Source organism: Cystoisospora suis (assembly GCF_002600585.1).
Source record: "Cystoisospora suis strain Wien I chromosome Unknown contig_3909, whole genome shotgun sequence".
NCBI classification, from domain to species: domain Eukaryota; phylum Apicomplexa; class Conoidasida; order Eucoccidiorida; family Sarcocystidae; genus Cystoisospora; species Cystoisospora suis.
Window position 1 is genome coordinate 1 of NW_027156704.1, and position 16,814 is coordinate 16,814.

General features: G+C 46.2%; 3 protein-coding genes across 3 annotated transcripts; 1 reads left to right on the plus strand and 2 right to left on the minus strand.

The window, feature by feature from the left end:
• Window positions 1–134: 134 nt before the first annotated feature.
• Window positions 135–1,570, minus strand: CSUI_007398 (uncharacterized protein). Its single transcript, XM_068067544.1, has one exon. The coding sequence runs from the start codon at window positions 1,098–1,100 to the stop codon at window positions 828–830; it is 273 nt and encodes a 90-aa protein (XP_067920474.1). The 5' UTR covers window positions 1,101–1,570; the 3' UTR covers window positions 135–827.
• A 2,188-nt stretch (window positions 1,571–3,758) lies between these two features.
• CSUI_007399 (uncharacterized protein) lies at window positions 3,759–4,770 on the minus strand. The gene has a single exon (XM_068067545.1). The coding sequence runs from the start codon at window positions 4,495–4,497 to the stop codon at window positions 4,360–4,362; it is 138 nt and encodes a 45-aa protein (XP_067920475.1). The 5' UTR covers window positions 4,498–4,770; the 3' UTR covers window positions 3,759–4,359.
• A 191-nt stretch (window positions 4,771–4,961) lies between these two features.
• On the plus strand, window positions 4,962–11,327 carry CSUI_007400 (uncharacterized protein). The gene has a single exon (XM_068067546.1). The coding sequence runs from the start codon at window positions 7,086–7,088 to the stop codon at window positions 10,599–10,601; it is 3,516 nt and encodes a 1,171-aa protein (XP_067920476.1). The 5' UTR covers window positions 4,962–7,085; the 3' UTR covers window positions 10,602–11,327.
• The last annotated feature ends 5,487 nt before the right edge of the window (window positions 11,328–16,814 follow it).

A 16,814-nucleotide genomic window follows, 5' to 3' on the forward strand; every position in this document is an offset into this window, starting at 1 on the left:
GGGGGAGAAGAAGGAGAAGAGGAAAGAAGAGAAGAAGGCGAACCTTCGCAGCAAGAAAAAGAAGAAGCGATTTTAGCAGGACGATGTGGAGGAAGGTGAGAAGAAGAGGGAGAAGAAGAAGCAGAAAGAGGAGGGGGTGGAGACGGGAGATAAGAAGAAGAATGAACAGAGAGACCTGCAGGGAAGGTAAGAGGAGGTGGAGGAGAAGGAGGTGTTCGAATAGACGATTCTTGCAAGGAATAGTTATGAGAGTATATGCCGTTAGGATAGTGAGAAGGGTGATAAATACCTGTGATGAGAGACATGGCTCAAGGAGATATTCTTCAGACTTGTATTCTTCATCTTCTTCTTTTCATTCATCTGTCATATCTCTCTCAAATGATCATCTTCTTCTAGACAAAGAGAGCTCGCCTGCTGCAAAGCAGAGAAACACTCACGCTCTTCGTTCTGGAGTCTCATTCTCTCCTGTTCTCTTCGGAGATCTATGCTGGCTTGAAGGTATGCACCCCACCTTGAAGAACAACGAGACAAGCCAGGTGTCGATGCGATGTTCTTTGACAAAAGAAAGAAAGAAAAGAAAGAAAAGAAAGAGCTAGGCGAAAGGCGTACATACACCGAAGGCGGAGATTTTGAAATCCTTATCCGTAGGAGATACAAAGAGGGCGGAAAATAGACTTCTTTTCCAGGAGATATAGACTCGCCAAGGGACAAGCAAACGATCAGAGAAGTGATGTGGATTTGGGGACACTTGGAAAACGAGTTAGGTTAGGAAAGGCAAGCCAAAAAGAAGAACCGAGTGTACGTACAGTTGAGTAGTTGAAAAGATTCTATGCAGGACACTCCTTCTTCAGCAGGCGAACAGCCTGAAGAAAAGCAGCGGCAAGGAGGGCTCCTTCTAGAAAGATCATACAACGATAAGACGTCGGTCTTAGGTATGATGAAGGAGAAAGAAAGAAAGAAAAAAAAAAGAACTCCCGGTAAGAAGGGCAAGATTTTTCCTTGAAAAGTGTTATCCCTCCTTCGCAACTCCCACAATGAGGAATGAATGACACGAAGAACAGCTGAATGGAGTGTACAGACAGACCAAGATTAAAAAGCATCGAGAATTGTAGCCATGGCGGCCCTCAGGAGAACTGCGGCAAAAGGACAGATGAAAACGATAAGAAGCAGCAATACAGCTCCCTGGGACAGAAGCAAAAAAGGCGAAGAAACTGAGGAGAGAAGTACGTAAATCTGAGAAGAAGAGAGAATTCAATCACTCAGAAGAAAGAGAATCCATCCATCGGCTTCAGAACCCACGGGCTATGGACCCTCATAAAGATCCCTTTCCGCGCTCAAGTACTTGCCAACAGGCAGTCCTATTAAAAAAGACGAAAACCTTTGTGAAGATAGAAAAAAGAAAAAAGAGAGAGGGATTCAATTAGGCAGATATCGAGACAATCAATCGTTCCTACCGCGTGACAGCGAAAAAGGCGCGCAGCGGAAGAAAAGCCTAGAAAAAGCCTTCAAATCGTGACGTAGACAACATAAAGGGGACGAAAACTCAACAGCTCTTAACCCCGTGACTTCTTTGAGGTGAAAGAGGGAAGAAACGGAAAAAGAAAGGACCACAAGACCAAAGAAAAGGCCTCGCCGGCGCATGAGCATCGACACATGCACGTCGAGCGGCGGCTGCTCCCGCTGGTGCTTCCCAACAAGCGAAGATCGGAAGTCGAGGAGAAGAAGGAGTCTAAACGATTGTTTCTCATGTGTGCAAATTCGCTTCTTCTAAGGTGTCGTATCGCTCTCATTCTTTTCGGTTGCTTTGTGCTTTTCTCTTTTCATGTGGAAATTCACGGACGTCAGGCAAGACACTCTGGGCTCGTGATCAGCTAAAGATTACGTTCTCTGGGAGCTTATCGCCGAGACAATCGACTCGGCGATTGCACGGCCGCAAAGGAACTAGCGTGTTAGCTCTCGATCACTCCTTTTGTCTCGAGATGCAGCCCTTTCAAACAGGGGGAGCAGGCACTAGTTATCGGGAGTTGTCCTTACAGCGACGGTGGAGATCGATGATTAAGTCGAGAGTCAGGCAGCTTGGTCGTTCTTTTCAAAGAGATGCCGTGGAAGTTTGAGAGAGCCCCGGACCAAGCAAGGAAGCAGGGAAGACTTTCCCCCTGGGAAGGAGAGAGTATAAAGAGAGAGACTCTTCTTTCTCTGGGAGTGGAGCTCGATCACACAAGACACGATTTCAATGAACTGAATGAAAAATGCCAAGCGCTCCCTCAGCGCCATCGGTGTCGAACTCTCATCATCGGTGAGAATCCATCGATTTACAAAAGCAAAGAAATCGCGCTGCCCACTCCCTGTCTTAGTGTGGAGGGAAACTTTTCTCTTTTTTTCCAAGGCTTTCGGTCTTTTTATGAAGTCACGCAGCAGGTCTTATCTTTCTGTTATGCTTCTGTATCACTTTTATCTATTCTTGTCTAGTCAGGTAGATCTCTATACTGCCGACATAGGTGAATTTCTCTGTACGCCATTACGACAGCTTTCAAGACCCGTCGCTGGTAGAACAGAGAGCTCCCTTGGAAGGGGCTGATAGACAAGTAGACTGTAGGGTGTCTTCCGCTTTCTTCGGTTCTTCTACCTTTCTATGATCGGCAAAGACACGAGAAAAGAGTCAGAGGTTTGACGGAGGTTCTACCGTACACGGTCGAAGACTTTCCACAGCCGTCAAGAGAGAGCTATTCGCATGCCCGAAGAAGAAAATGAATGGAAACACCATGAACCGAGAAGGAGGCCATAGCTAGTACGATGGACCAACCCCTCTTTGTGAGGGTCCATTCCTAGCAAGTCAAGTGCTTGTATCTCGGTAAAGCCTTAGATGATAGTCTTGTGTACATTTCAATTGCCGAAACAACGGAGGTGTGTGTCTGCGCGTCACCGTCGACCAGTCGACACCCTTTTTCTCTGAAAGGACGTTTGCTAGTAGTCAAGGAGGTTCTTGTTCGACCCGCCTCCTACTCTATCTTCTCTCTCTACTGCTTTAGACGAGGGTCGTCGTCATCCTACTGCGTAGTGGTCTCTTCTTTTTTGGCTGAGCCGCTCACCCAACAGTTTTCCGTTCGAGTCTTTTGAAAGAGCTTGCCTCCAAAGCCAATAGCCTCCGATCTGCTGCTTGGAATTACGTTTCCTTCGGGTTTCCCTGCCTAGACAGTGAAACTGCGGTCCCTGCACCTGACGAATGAACTTATTACCTACAATGTCCTGGGCTTTCTCTTGTGAAGGGGAGAAAAAGAACTTCTCTCTAGGTCTGTCAAGCCATCTGCCAGTTGTCGCGAGAAATTGAATTACATACCGGCAAGGTACTAGAGATGACGCTGAGGGATTGGCCCTGATCGCTCCCGCTTGGGGTGACTGCGTGAATGTCTCCGGACCTTCCGAGCTCAGGTTCAACTTCGAAGTGTATGGTGTATCTATGTTTTCTCTTCATTTCCATTGAACGGTTGCATGCGGAGCGACAGACTCGAAAGAAGAAAAGCTATCTCAGTCTGATAAGACGGATTTCTAGCATCGTTGATTCTCGAGTGAAGAGGCAGTCTGCTTTTGTTCCTTAGCCTTCTGGAAAGGCTGCTGTATCTTGCGAAAGGCAACTCCAACACATCCCGCTGTAACGTCGATATGCTTATGACGTTTGCTCGTCTCTAGCAACGTCCTGAAGTGATGGGAGTTCTTCTCAAACAAACCTTCAACAGAAAAGAAAAGAAGCAAAATATTCCTGAGAGACTGACGAGCAGACGCCTTATGGCTCCAGGATTCACTTCTCGCAGACCTGTGTGAAAAAGAATGATATGGACCGTACTTTCCCAGGAAAATCGCGATGTCGATGATACATCGTGCTTGCCGTGACTATCAGACACCCCCCATATAAAAGAAAGAATCCAGAACACCCGAGTCTGACTTTTCTAATGAATGGCCCCTCTTGGTAGACAGGAGTAGGAGATCGCGTGCTGGTTAAAATTTCAACGAGGAGAAATGATGACAAGGCCGAGCGCCGCAGCACGAGACAAGTTGTAAAAGTCACAAAGAATGGAAGTGTTTACTGGAGCACAGAAAGGAGAAAAGCTCTCTTCTCATTGAAGTGTTTTTGACCTACCAGATGAAGCAAGAAGCAAGTCACGGGGACAGTAAAAAGAAAGAAAGCGATGTGCACAAGGAAAGCATAAGGCTTCGCCCTCGTGTACAGCTAAAGAAGAGGGAGTTTTGGCAGAGATCGCGCCTCTGCTACTGCCTCGATCTTCTTCTTCGTTAGTCTCAGGACAAACCACAACATGGGGACGGCAGGGAAACCGAAAATGACATTTCTCCCTCTCTCTCTGTCTAGATACACATCCACACGAAGCCTCCGTGACGGGCTATCCACTTGTCTGTCTGTACTTCTTCCACGGAAGGAGGTCCTCGAAAAATGAATGGAAAGGCATGACTAACAACTCCTCTCCTCCTCACATCGTTCTTCATCTTCTTCTGCTTCTCTCTTTCTTTTCTTTCTTGCTGTCTCGTGGAAACCTATGGAAATCCATCTTTCCTTCGCATAATAAAAACAGAGCCACAGACGTCACTATGTTATCTACTTATCCATCTGCAGTTGTCTAGGATGTCTACAGGAATCGTCTTTTCTTTCCAAGCGCATGCGTGCCAACCTTTTTCCGTCGTTGTGTTCCTTGCAGCAATTCAATCCCTTCCGTCTCTCTTTTCACTTCACCCCTAGGATTGTCTTAAGAGACTCGACTGCTTCAGCAAAGAAAAACGGCAGAAAAAGCCGGGCAAAATCTGAAGAAGATAAGGAATAGACAAGTCACCTCAGCCGGAGAAGTAACTGCACACCGAGTGAGAAAAGTCACGTACCAACACTCTCTCTCTCTTCTCTACTCATACCCGACTTAGAAAGATGGAAAATTTTCGCATTTCTCATCCGTTTTTAACAACTTTTTACTGCCGACAATGAAGATTCCTGCCTTAGGAAGGGGTAAAGAAGAAGGTTTCTTCACTATGTTTCATGAAGAAAGGAAGGAAAGAAAGAAAGCCTTATGGCTAACTTCCTCATCTCTTTCTTCTAGTCAACTTCTCCAAGCTGTCTTTTCTTCTCCCCCCCTTCCTGCGTGCACGGATCAGTCGTGTTCTTGGGAGGTCGTTCATCGATTTCTTATTCTTTTTCTCTTCTTTTTCTCAAATGAACTTCTATTTTTTGCCGCTTGAAAGCTTCTTTTCTTTACTTCTCTTTCTTTCTTTAGTCTGGTGGAACTTACAGAGGGAATCCGTCAGTCAGGTAGCTAAGGCGAGCGATCGATCGTCCATCTCTTTCTCTCCAGTCGTTTCATTCGAGACGTCTTTCTTTCGTGCAGAGTGAGTGAATTCCTCGTAAGGCTTCTCTTTCTTTCTGTCTCGAACATTCTTATCAATCTTGTTTAGATAACTTCCTCTCTAGTCAAACCTCTCCAAAGTTGCATACCGATCAAGCTCCAAGACAATTCTTCCCTCAAACCTCCCTCTCTCTTTCTCTCCTCTCACATTGAGTTCTCGGACTTCCTATTTCTTCTCTTTCTCTCTTTCGCTTGTCATACGCTTCATCTTTCCCTCTCTCTCTTCTCCTATCTATCCTGTCTACCATCATGAATGTTTTCACGTCTATATGGAACCTAAAAGCCTTCTACGTACATCTCTATGTACCTGTGTGTAATAGGAGGACGTGCAGATAAAAAAGGATATGTAGAGAAGTCTTCCATGTGATACGAAAGTCTTCTTCATCTACGGGTGTACATCGCCCTTTCTGAAGGCTCTAATAGTAGTAGCAGCAGTCGGTAGGTGGGTGAATTCTCTATATCAACTTTTCACTCTTACCTGAGACCGTATAGCTCTCCTCTTTTCTCCTAAACGAACCGACAAAACACTTCTGCTACGTCCCCACGGTATTACCTGAGGACGTCGTCTTCTCTTCTTCTAGCTATCCTTATCGTCTATTTCGCTCTCTCTCCATGTATCTATCTCTCTCTATATATGAGAGATATATATCTATGATAACTACCTATCTGTTGTCTCGCTCTCTCTCTAAATGTATCTGTATGTGATGTAGAAGTATCTTGAGTAAGTGGTCGGGGAAGAGAGGAGGTTTTTTTGCTGTGAGAATGAAGCCTACTTTTCGACAAAGGGAGTGAGGGCCGAGAGGAGGAGGTGTACATACACTCCAGTAGAGTTGAAGTATCAGTAGTTGTCTCTTCCGCCAACTCACACTCACAGGACGGATTACATTTCTCTCACCTCATAGCTTTTCAAGACACACCCTCAAGAAGAAAAGAACGAAGAAAGAAGAAAAGAAGAAACATCACAGATGGATGTTCGTTAGGTCTGTCAACAGATAGAAGAGGTGTCAAAAGAACTTCAAGGCAAAATAACCTGACGACAACTCGAAACGGAAAGGGAGAAGAAGAAGAAGAAAAGTATGTGTGTCTCTTTCTGTAAGAGAGGAAGCTAGGAGACCAACTGTATCTGTGGCCTTTCTTCGTCTCGACGGGAGAAGACCTAAAGAAGCTCTAGTACGGCAGGAACGTCCTACATACGATACAGAAAACAGTACGTTTCTAGACGATAGAACGGGGGGAAGAAGAAGAGAAAGAAAGGGTGATCGGGAGAGTGAATTTGCTCTATGTATACATATGTGTATGGTACCATACTAAGGAGAGATTGTGTAGCATAGATGGGTAGGTTTATCTCCGTCGCGAGGGGTAGAAGGTGACAAGAGGAGAAGTACATGAGAGAAGAAGAAGCAAATCAGGAGGCACTTGATCACCGAGACGAGGAGACGGAGAAGAAGAAGTTTGAAGATGACGACTTGGGTGAGAATGAATAAGGATGCCGAGGAGAGAATGGTGCTGATCTACTAGAGGAGGAAGCGAGTGACGGGCGAACAGACAGATGAGAAGGATAGGGGGGGAAAAAGGTCAAGGTGAATGACCATCTCGATGTCTTGAAGAATAGAAACGTCGGAGTCAATTTTTCTATCTCTCTTGAAGAGAGAGGAAGAACGTTCTTCTCTCGGCAACTCTGCTGTGATGGAAGATCCAAGAGATCTTCCCGTCATTTCCAGGGTGTCTATACACTCGTCTTCTTCTTCTTTCTTTCCTTTGTGGGGTTCTTATCCTCCTTTAATGTCTATCTCATCTTCTTCGCCTTCGTCTCCTTCCCTTCTTATCTCTCCTATATCCTTCTCTAAAACTGCAACCTCCTCTCTCTCCCATGACACCTCACGTCAGCTCTTTCCTGCTTCTTCTGCTGCACTCTCTCCATGTGTCTGTCCGACCTCTCACGGCCTTCGCAAAGGACTTTCTTCTTCAGAAAAGAAAGTGAGAGAAAGACCGAGAGCCTCGTCATATTCTACTCCGTCCTCCTTGTCTTCCTCCTTATTCTCCTTCTCTTTTTTCCTTTCCTCTTGTCCGACTTCGCCTCCTGAACCTATCTCTCTTTCTTGTCTTTCATCTACCTCTCCTCAGATCGTCTCTGCTTCTTCAGCAGCTTCTTCTCCTCGCCCGACTATTCCTTTACCCCCTACCTGTTCACGTGCAGATGGATTGTTTTCTTCCTCCTCTTCTCCGCCGTCGCTGTCTTCCTCGTTCCTGTCTTCTTCTTCTTCTCCTTGCTCTTCTTCTTCTTCTACTTCTTTAGCATTCTCGCCTCGTCGTTCCTCGACTACCTCCCTCTCTGGTTGCACTCATCATGAATCATCGACTCGCCTTCCTGCCTTGTCACTTCCGTCGATTGTCCCCCTAGAGAATCGATTGTCTTTCCATACAACATGTATCCATGGAGCTCCACCTCCTGTCTTCTCTCCTTATGTACAAATCTCTCGAGAGGTGAATGATAAGAAAATCAGGGGGAATGTCGAGCAGCAGAGTTCCACTTCATCTTCTTCTCGCTCTAGAAAGCGCCAGCAACCACAGAATAGAAGGCTATCAGCTGCACATGATGGCAAGACATCCTTATCTAGTCCTACCAAGAATTCTATCTCTTCAGCTTCTTCTTCTTCTTGTTTATCTTTGTCTCTTCTTGTACCTCCGTCTTCTTCATGCCCTGTGTCGACGGCGCATTCATCGAGGTCGTGTGAACGAGTAGCTAGTCACGGACCTCCTCAGTCGAGCGTTGAAGCGGCTTTCCAGTCTAAAGAGGCAGCATTAAAGAAGAGGAGTGAAGGGTCTCGAGAGAAAGGAAAGGAGCACAGAGGTAAGGAAGATACAAAGAATCTCGTTCTACTTCACTTGGCTCGCCTAGCACTGCTAGCTCTTGGCGGGACTCGCAAGAAAGGAAGAAGACGTCTACTTCGATCAAGAGAAGCTTGTAGGGGGGGCGAAAGAGAAGAAGCAGAAGAAGAGGCAGGAGGGAAGAATCTTTCTCGTCGTTGTAAGAAAGGAGAGGAAAGAAGAGAAGATGAAGTTAAACCGTCTTATCGAAGTGGGCAGTTCACTAAGAAATCATCAGATAGACATGCATGCAACGACGACCTTGGAGGAGGAGGAGGAGGGGCTACTTGTAAAGAAATAGGCGACTACATATGTGAAATTTTGCACTATCCTGATACCCCCTCTTTTCGGTCCAATCTAAGTCGTCTTCTTCGAGAGTGTTGCGTTTTTCACGATACCTCCTTCATTAAGCAAGTGCGACGAGGTGTATATACACTTACTCCACATGCTATTGCCTCCTCAGCCCTACATGATTCGCCTTTACGCGTCTTCAGAAGGTCCTTCTTTCGCACGATTCCAAGCTTGTCTCATGGAGTTAGTGTGCATGACGGGAGTCAGGGCTCTCGAACGCAAGCGGTCCTTAACAAGCTGAAGGAAATCTCGGAAAGCAAAGAAAGGAAGAATAGGAGGATAGATCTCAAGACACCCGGTCATCTGAACAGAAACATGCTTTCATCTTCTGAAATACATAAAGAAGAAGAAGAAAGAGAAGAAGCTAGTGAAGAAGAAGAAGAAAGAAGGAAGAGAGGAAGTAAGAAAGATATATCCTCTCACGGTCATAATGGTAGTGTTGAGGAGATAGATAGAAATACGAGAGTCGCTTCAAACAAGTCATTAGAAAGAGCGAGAAAGAGAGAACGTTCTTCTCTTCACCCTTCATCTTCGCCTTCTATGCCTCAACATATTTCCTCTCTACCATCTTCTTCCTCTGTGAAAGCGGAAGAAGAAGAAGAAAGGCGAGGAAGAGTAGCAGGGTACTTATCTGTGTATAAAGGCATGCACAGCCCCGGGAGAGCTTTATGTTATCTACCTGGCGGGTACGCGTATGCACAGTCGCAGGAAGGACGAGATGCTGAGGCTCTTGCTGTAGTCAATGCTCTTCAACGTCTAGCCAAGAAGTCCTCACCTACTCCTAGGGGTCCTCTTCCTGTGAAACGAAGGGGACAATCGACTTGTGGGGAGAAGGGGCAATCGACAGTTATACCTGAAGCTTCTTTTTCATCCCAAAGGCCAAAGAGGTGCGATGAAAAGAAAACACTGAGATCTCAAGGACCTTTTGGGGGAGTGATAAATGAGGAAGTTCAAATGAATGAAAGAAACGGGAGAACAAGGAAACACCGGACGTCCATTCCTCATCCAGAGACCTTCGTATCTCTCCCTGTTTCACCCTCCTCTTCTCCTTTTCAGCAGAACGGAGAGACAGATGATGATCTTTGGAGAAAAAGAAGAGAAGATAACCACATGGGGAATGGAGAAGTTTCCAAACAGATTCGTCAGAAAAAGAAGGTGACCGGGAAGAAAGATGTTAATGAAGCTCATGAGACATTAGAAAATATTGCATGTATGGGGAAGACTCGGTCGGGCGACGCGAAGTCTATCCAAAGTGGGTCTCATACGCTTAAAGCTAATGATAGTCTATGCTCTCATAGTGAAGAAAATAAAAAGAAGAGAGAGAAAGAAGACACAAAGAAGTCACAGTCTTCATCTGTATCAGCGAAGGAGAAGATGAGAGAACAACAGCTCTTGTTCTCCTCCCCCTGTGAGTCTCTCAGGAGAAACCAAAGCCATTTGTCAACTTCGCAAGACAGTCGGATGGTAGGAAATAAGAGACAGAGAAAGAAAGGAAGCATGAAAACATCTCTTGGGAGAAACGTTCTCTCAAAGAAGGAACCCGGCTCAACTGATCGATCAAGAAGAAAAGAACAAGAAAAAGAAGAAGAAGGAAGTAGTTTTCTTCCTATGGGAGTTGAAAGACTCTCTTTAGCTTTCTCTCCTTCTCACCAGAGCGAAACTTTTTCTTCGATGTGGGCGTTTGGAGATGCTCCTTCCTCGAGGCTAGTTAAAGGAAAGGAGACGCCGAGAGAGGACAAGAAAGAAGAAGCAGACGCAGAAAAAGACGAAGTTCAGGACAACTTACCAAAGACCAACACAGTCGAAAAGAGAAATACACAAACTCCTACCCCTGTCAGTCCTTTTTCTCCTCCCTATTCTCCTGTTTCTTCATCTTTCCCTTTTTTGCCTTTACGAGTCAAATCGCAAAAGAAATCGAAAAAGAGAAGAAAAGAAAAAATCACGAAATTTGCATGCCATGATGTCTCTCTGAAGACAAAATGAGGGAATATGTATCGTAGTAGTCATATGCTATGAGATCGAGGAGAACAAGAAGAAGAGACACCTCGATGGCAGGGAGCTAAAGAGAGGAAAGAAGTGTATGAGGGGTTCCTTCTTCTTGCGACTCATATGAGGATAGGAGAAGAGAGTTCTTCGAAAAGCTTTGTCTCCGCGAGGATTAGCAGGAAGATCGAGGAGAAAAACATGATGAGGGAGAAGAAAGAAGAGAAGAGAAGAAGGGAAAGAAGAGAAGAAGAGAACAGGAGAGAGAGAGAAACCTGAACTCTAACAGGGTGTGTATGGAGATTGCCAGATGTGTTGGAAGCCACGCCAAACTTTCAGTTCCTCCGCAGCTCTGTAGAATAGCAACGATCAAATGAGTTAGTTCTTCCTTGCGTTAGAAAGCTGGGACAACTTCTGTATTATATAGTGTGTGTGTGCGGGCTAAGGTGTACATACACCTGAATGGATTGAGGTATACATATACCGGATTGGGTTGAAGTGTACATACACCAGAATGCATTGAGTGTACATACACCCGAACGGGTCGAGGTACGCAAGAATAACCCTGTTCTTAAATGGATTTTTTCGTTCTTTTCAATTATTCCTAAAGTTTTTGCTTTTGGTCCTCATTGTTGATGCAAGCATGCAAACGTAGCTGAAGTCTCTGTACAGCTGACCAGCTCTGCTTAATGGATGATGATCTTCTCTCGCTCTGCTTAATGGATGATGATCTTCTCTCTTTCTTTTCTAATCTTCCTTAGAAATCCGGAATTTAGTAGTTGTCAGTTTCCTGGTTTCCGATGTAGAAGCGTCCCCACCGCATTTCCGGCGTAAGCCGGCCAAAACAGGGACGGACAGGGTGCTGCTTCTATCTCTTCTACGTCCAAGAAACTCTTCTTCTCTCAAATGCTACTACTTTGGGAGAATGGAAAGCAGGCAGAAAAAAGAAAAGACATTTCAGTTAGGAGACATTGTTTCTACCTGTTTCTTTCAGGAAGAAAGGAGTCAGAAAGATTTTGTTGCTTCACTCTCCTTGTTATGAGAAATCTACCTGTGCCTTCTGGCTTACTTAGTATGGCTAGTTAGACAGAAGATGGCGTGGAGAGATGACAGGCGAAGAAGAGAGAGACGTCTTTCTATTCCTCTCCCCGTAGTACGGAAGTCTTAGGGAGAAAAGCGTAGAAACCTAAACTGCTGGCTGAAGCTTTTTTAGTCTGCGTAGTGTACAAGAGAGGCTCAGGCTATGCATTCAAAACGTTAAAGAATCTCGTGATAAGCTGCAATACTCTGGTTAAGAGGAGAGTTGTCTACGCATACTGGATAAGAACTGTGGGTATTCAAGAATTGCCTTTCCTGTATCGAGTGCATGCCCACATCTTCAAACAGTTTCGGCTTGTTTTTCTGTTTCAGAGAAAGTGAATGAAGCACAGACTGGATAGTTACGATCCACGCGGGTAGCCTATCTGCCTGCGAGGTATGATGGGCCCATAAACGATGGAAGACCTTCTTAGGAGAGAGGAATGTCTGAAAACACCCCGGGTGGATACATGCATCTGTGTTGAGGTGCTTATGTAGCGATCCATTTCTCCTATTAAGAGGAAAATTGTTGATATCGAAACCTTGCAATGTCCTCTACGCATCAGATGAAGAAGCAAGGGGCTCATTCCTCTACTAGGTGGCTGTACAGGGTAGCAACGGTATAGCCACCGCTGTCAAGTAGCTAGATTTGTGCACCGCAGACAGAGGCTCAAAACAGCTGGTGATCTTCTCTTGATGAAGTTGATGGATATCTCAGCCCGCTGTAGTCCTTCCGAGACAGTAAAGCATGTTGTGCTACAGCCAGCCATCCAACGATACGGTCTGTACATGTAAATAGCACTTCATATAGCTTCGCTCTCTCATCATCGCCCTGACGCGGTGAGACCAACTGTTGATTCATCTAGAAGTCTACGCAGATGGAGAGTTTCAGATGGTTTGGTGTACCCTTGCAGTCTCTATAGTTGTCTAGGAACCAAGATGCTTCTAGTGTTAGGGCTCGTGAAGAGCGGGTGTGGTTCGCTCGTTCTGAATATTCAGGATTGATTTCGTAAGCTCTTTTCTCTCGTGGCTTCATAATTCGTACTGAAAGAAGAAAGGGAAGAAAGACAGGACAAGAAAAAAGAATGGAAGGACGATAGAAAACAAAGAGAGAACTAGAATCAGAAGAAGACTCGCAAGGTTGAGACACTGCGCTGGCTTGCCGATGTGAATCGAGTGCTCCACTTATCTTCTTTTTGTGATTTCCGTTCAAAGAAAATTGAGCGGTAGAACTCTCTACATAGCTATCTCCCCGGTTGCCGCACGGGCAGGTGATCTCCTGTCGAGGAGCGTTCACGCGGCGGTGTCTTTGAGAACAGCTGACAGACCACTCCTCTCTTATGCGAGCACGGTGAAGTGTGAAAGTAGCATGGCACGCAAGGTAGCAGATGAGAAGAGAGAAGGAGACTTCTGCAGAAATGAAGCACGAATTCTGTCCCTGTCTCTCTTCGTAATGCTGTAGACTAGTTTCCAGCTCGGCTGCTTCGACCTCTTCCCATCGAGGTTTGTTTGCACAGGTGAGCCCCCAGGCCCGTCCTCCTCAAGGCCTTTCCTGGGTCCTGCAAGACTGAAATCAACAGATGATCTGAAGCAGACGGTTCTCTCTGGTGGATGAATATGAAAAAGAGAGAAAAAACAACTTGTAGGCTACATGGAAGCATCTATATGGAAAGGCCCCTTAACCGTCAGCACTCATCCTTTTTCGAGGAACATAAGAACACATCGCTGCTCCAGTAGGCTACCCGAAGTTTGCCGTGTGTCTCTCCTCCTTTCGTCATATGTGCACATGCCGAGTGCGCCTTGCCGTTTTACGAGGAACATCGGCAATAGACAGCACAACCGCTTCAGCTGGCTATTGTTCGTAGATTCGGCATCCAGCCAGCATCTTCCCCAGAAAGTCTTTACTTTCCGCCTCCCGCCTCTCCCTGATAAGTTATCGTTTCGGTCGAAAGGTGAGAGACGAGAAGATTACAAGATCGTACGATGGGCCGCCGGTCTGGGATCGGTTTGTGCGGGACCCCTGCATGTTTGCCCCGCGATGTGTGTGTGTGGAAAAAGCCCAAGGCAGCGGGGCTGTCTGTCTACGTTTGTGTGTCTCTTAGACAATGGAAAAGCTTTCTGAAATCTGTACGAAGGCCACCTTCCACCTCGTGTAGTTTGAACATGACGACAGTTACGAGTGGTTTAAATCTTCCTACATCGTACTGTATTTTTAGTTCCCCGTCTGCACAGCCGTCCGATTAGTCTGGCCGGCTTCGCTCACTCCCAATACCTTATGAATGAGCTGATTCTTCCTGAGACAAAAGACCAAGTCTCACTCTCTCTTCTGACTCCATGTGAGTTATGATCACAAGCCGAGGTCATCTTCCGTGCATGGTCACTTATTCAGTATGCTGATGGCTCTACAAAAGTGCGCTTTATTCAGCCGACGCTGTAAGAAGCGAAGTATAGAAACAAGACATTTCGGGTGACCACTGGTTTCTTGACATGCTAGATGACTTCTTTCTTTTCTCATCATGTAGCCGGGGCAACTCGAACGCACGCTCAGCGGTGCACTGACATGTACACCCCCCAGCGTGTTTTTCTTTCCTGAGCACTTGAAAGACTAGACTATCCAGCCATCATGTCAAAATCGCGTGATCGGACTCCCTCGAAAGCCAGTGTGCTTCGGAAGAGGAAAAGCAGGCCTACATTGTCGCAGAGCTCCCGGGAAGATCCGCTAGGAGAGAACATATCAGATAGGACTTTTGTCACAGAGCGTTCCCCGTACCAGAATGCTGGATCTAGTAATCTGTCTTTAACGCCAGCAGTCAGCCCTCGGTATAACCTCTCTACGGAAAATGACACCTTTCATTCACCGCAAGCACAGCTACCACCCGTTTTCTCGTCTCCTGTCCTTCCCCCTCACAATCAGACTCCTTTTATACCAGGAAATACAGTTTTTCCTCTCAATGCATCGTCTTACGTCGATAAGAACGGCATTCAAGTATCCGTAGTTATTCCCTTGCAGACCGTCCCCGCTTCTGCTCTCTCGCCAACTTACAAGTACGACAATGCCACCTCCTTTAACGAGAGACTTGTTTCTGAAGGTGTGCAAACTGTCGGGGGAGGGAGACGACGATCTAGCCCGGGTTGGGGTAGTCGCCTCACCACTCCTAGAGCTTGTCATACACCACGAAGCGAAGCAGTGCAATCTCCCCCCGTACAATGGCAAGGCACTCCGACAGTACCGACGTCCAGTTCGGTCCGGGAGACTCCAAAACGGAACTCCAGAAATCGTAGAGATAGTCAGACATCTTCTGGGGTACCTAAGGAAACAACAGGAGGATCTACACGTCGAAGAGCCAGACGCAGCTCTGTCACTTTTTCGACCGTAGAGGGAGTCAGTCCATTCAGTGCTGAGGAGGCAGGGGGAAGCCCTATGCCTCCTCCGATTTCTCAGTCAAAGTCACGGAGAAATTCATCCTCAGGGAGAACTCCAAGTAAGAACTCGAGGAGGCAACGAAGATCAGTGAATGGGGAAGACGCGTCACCTGATAAAGCAGGCACTACTTTCTCGCGCACAACTGATCATTCTCTCACGGGAAAGAGACATGCACGAGGATCTAAGAGATTATCGCTCCGGAGTGTTGCTTCGGACTTCGGTACGTCTGTCCCAGCATCAACGTCTCCCGCAGAGATAGTTGGGACTTCCCGGAATTCTCTAGCAGACATTTCAAATAGCCATCAAGCCTTTCATCCGAGTCTCACATCAGACCCACAGAGTCCTCAGGACGGCATCTTGCTATCACCGCAGCAGCGCTCTCCTTCTGATTCACATTACTCTTACCCGGCGAATCGCTTGCCTGAAGCGAGTTCGGTCGAAGATCTCACGGACAAACATGGTGGAGTGGCTCGGTTCAACAATCTTCTTTCTTCTTTGTGGCCCGGTCGGAGCCATTCGAATGAAGAAAATAAAAATCTTCACGAGTTGACAAACGGGGAGATGCACGATGGATATTTTCATGGTGTCTCATCTCCTAGTGGAGATCACAAAGTCTTCCATAGAGACAACTCTCTGAACCGGGCTATTGAAAACCGAAAATCAGGAGGGGGGGGTATGGCTATTATCACTCACCATGAAGATCCGAATCTAAACCGACATGAAACAGATTCATCACACACAGAATCAGACTTTATGCAAAGAGAAATAAGACGAGCACAGTTTTCTGCAAGTGAAGAGATCAACAGGGAAAGGAGAATCTTTCCTTCACCTCGAAGAAGAAAGATAGACCATCGTCAGAATCCCTGGTGGGAGATCATTTTTCAAACAGGCTGGGAGGCAATATGCTGTTGGAAAGTCAACCCAAATAGAACTTTAAGAACGTCAGGAGATCGTCGGAATATTCGAGCTATTCGAGGTCTTTTTCTACTTCTTCTTATTCTGGGTCACATGACCGCAGATCAATCGTTAACGGTAGGAAAGGAGGAATTCACTTCTTGAAACCTGTCTACATCTCTTCAAGACGTCCATGCGACTACTAGTTCAACTTCTTCTGTGCGTCTGACATTATTATGAGTCAATTCCAACCAAATAGCACTCCGTGTGTCTATAGCTTGTTCACCCGGTTATCTAGCGGATATCACAGCCATGTGGACACTCCTTGCTTAGCATCTTGGAAAACTCGAAAGCTTCCGTCTTCACCTCACGCAAGAAAAACTTTCTCTTGGCTCTTGGCGGTGACGTCTCTCTCACGAAGGTCAACAGACCCCCGCCTGCTATACAACTACAGCAGATACTCAGTCAAACACGAAGACAGATATGTGTATCTATAGGAGTGTGCTACTGTATATGAATGTATAGATAAACATTTCTATATGTTTGTATATATACGCCGGAAAAGCATTCCAGTAGCAGCAAATCAAACTGCGGCCCCGGAGACCGGTAGTCTGCCGTAGCCCATACATGTGTTTTCTTCTTAAACCCGTCACGAATCCTTCTGACAGGATTGAAGCTACGGGTAGAAATCTGCGCGTCTTTCTTTATCACCCTTTTCTCTTTTCACAAACCTCTCCTTTCCTTCTTGCTGACCATCATCGTAAACGTCGTCGAAGTTGTTCATCCACGCCATGATCATCCAGGCCGTCTCCAATCCC

Coding starts and splice junctions, on each gene's coding strand:
- CSUI_007398 (XM_068067544.1), bottom strand. CDS start 1,100: ATGCTTTTTAATCTTGGTCTGTCTGTACACTCCATTCAGCTGTTCTTC.
- CSUI_007399 (XM_068067545.1), bottom strand. CDS start 4,497: ATGAAGAACGATGTGAGGAGGAGAGGAGTTGTTAGTCATGCCTTTCCA.
- CSUI_007400 (XM_068067546.1), top strand. CDS start 7,086: ATGGAAGATCCAAGAGATCTTCCCGTCATTTCCAGGGTGTCTATACAC.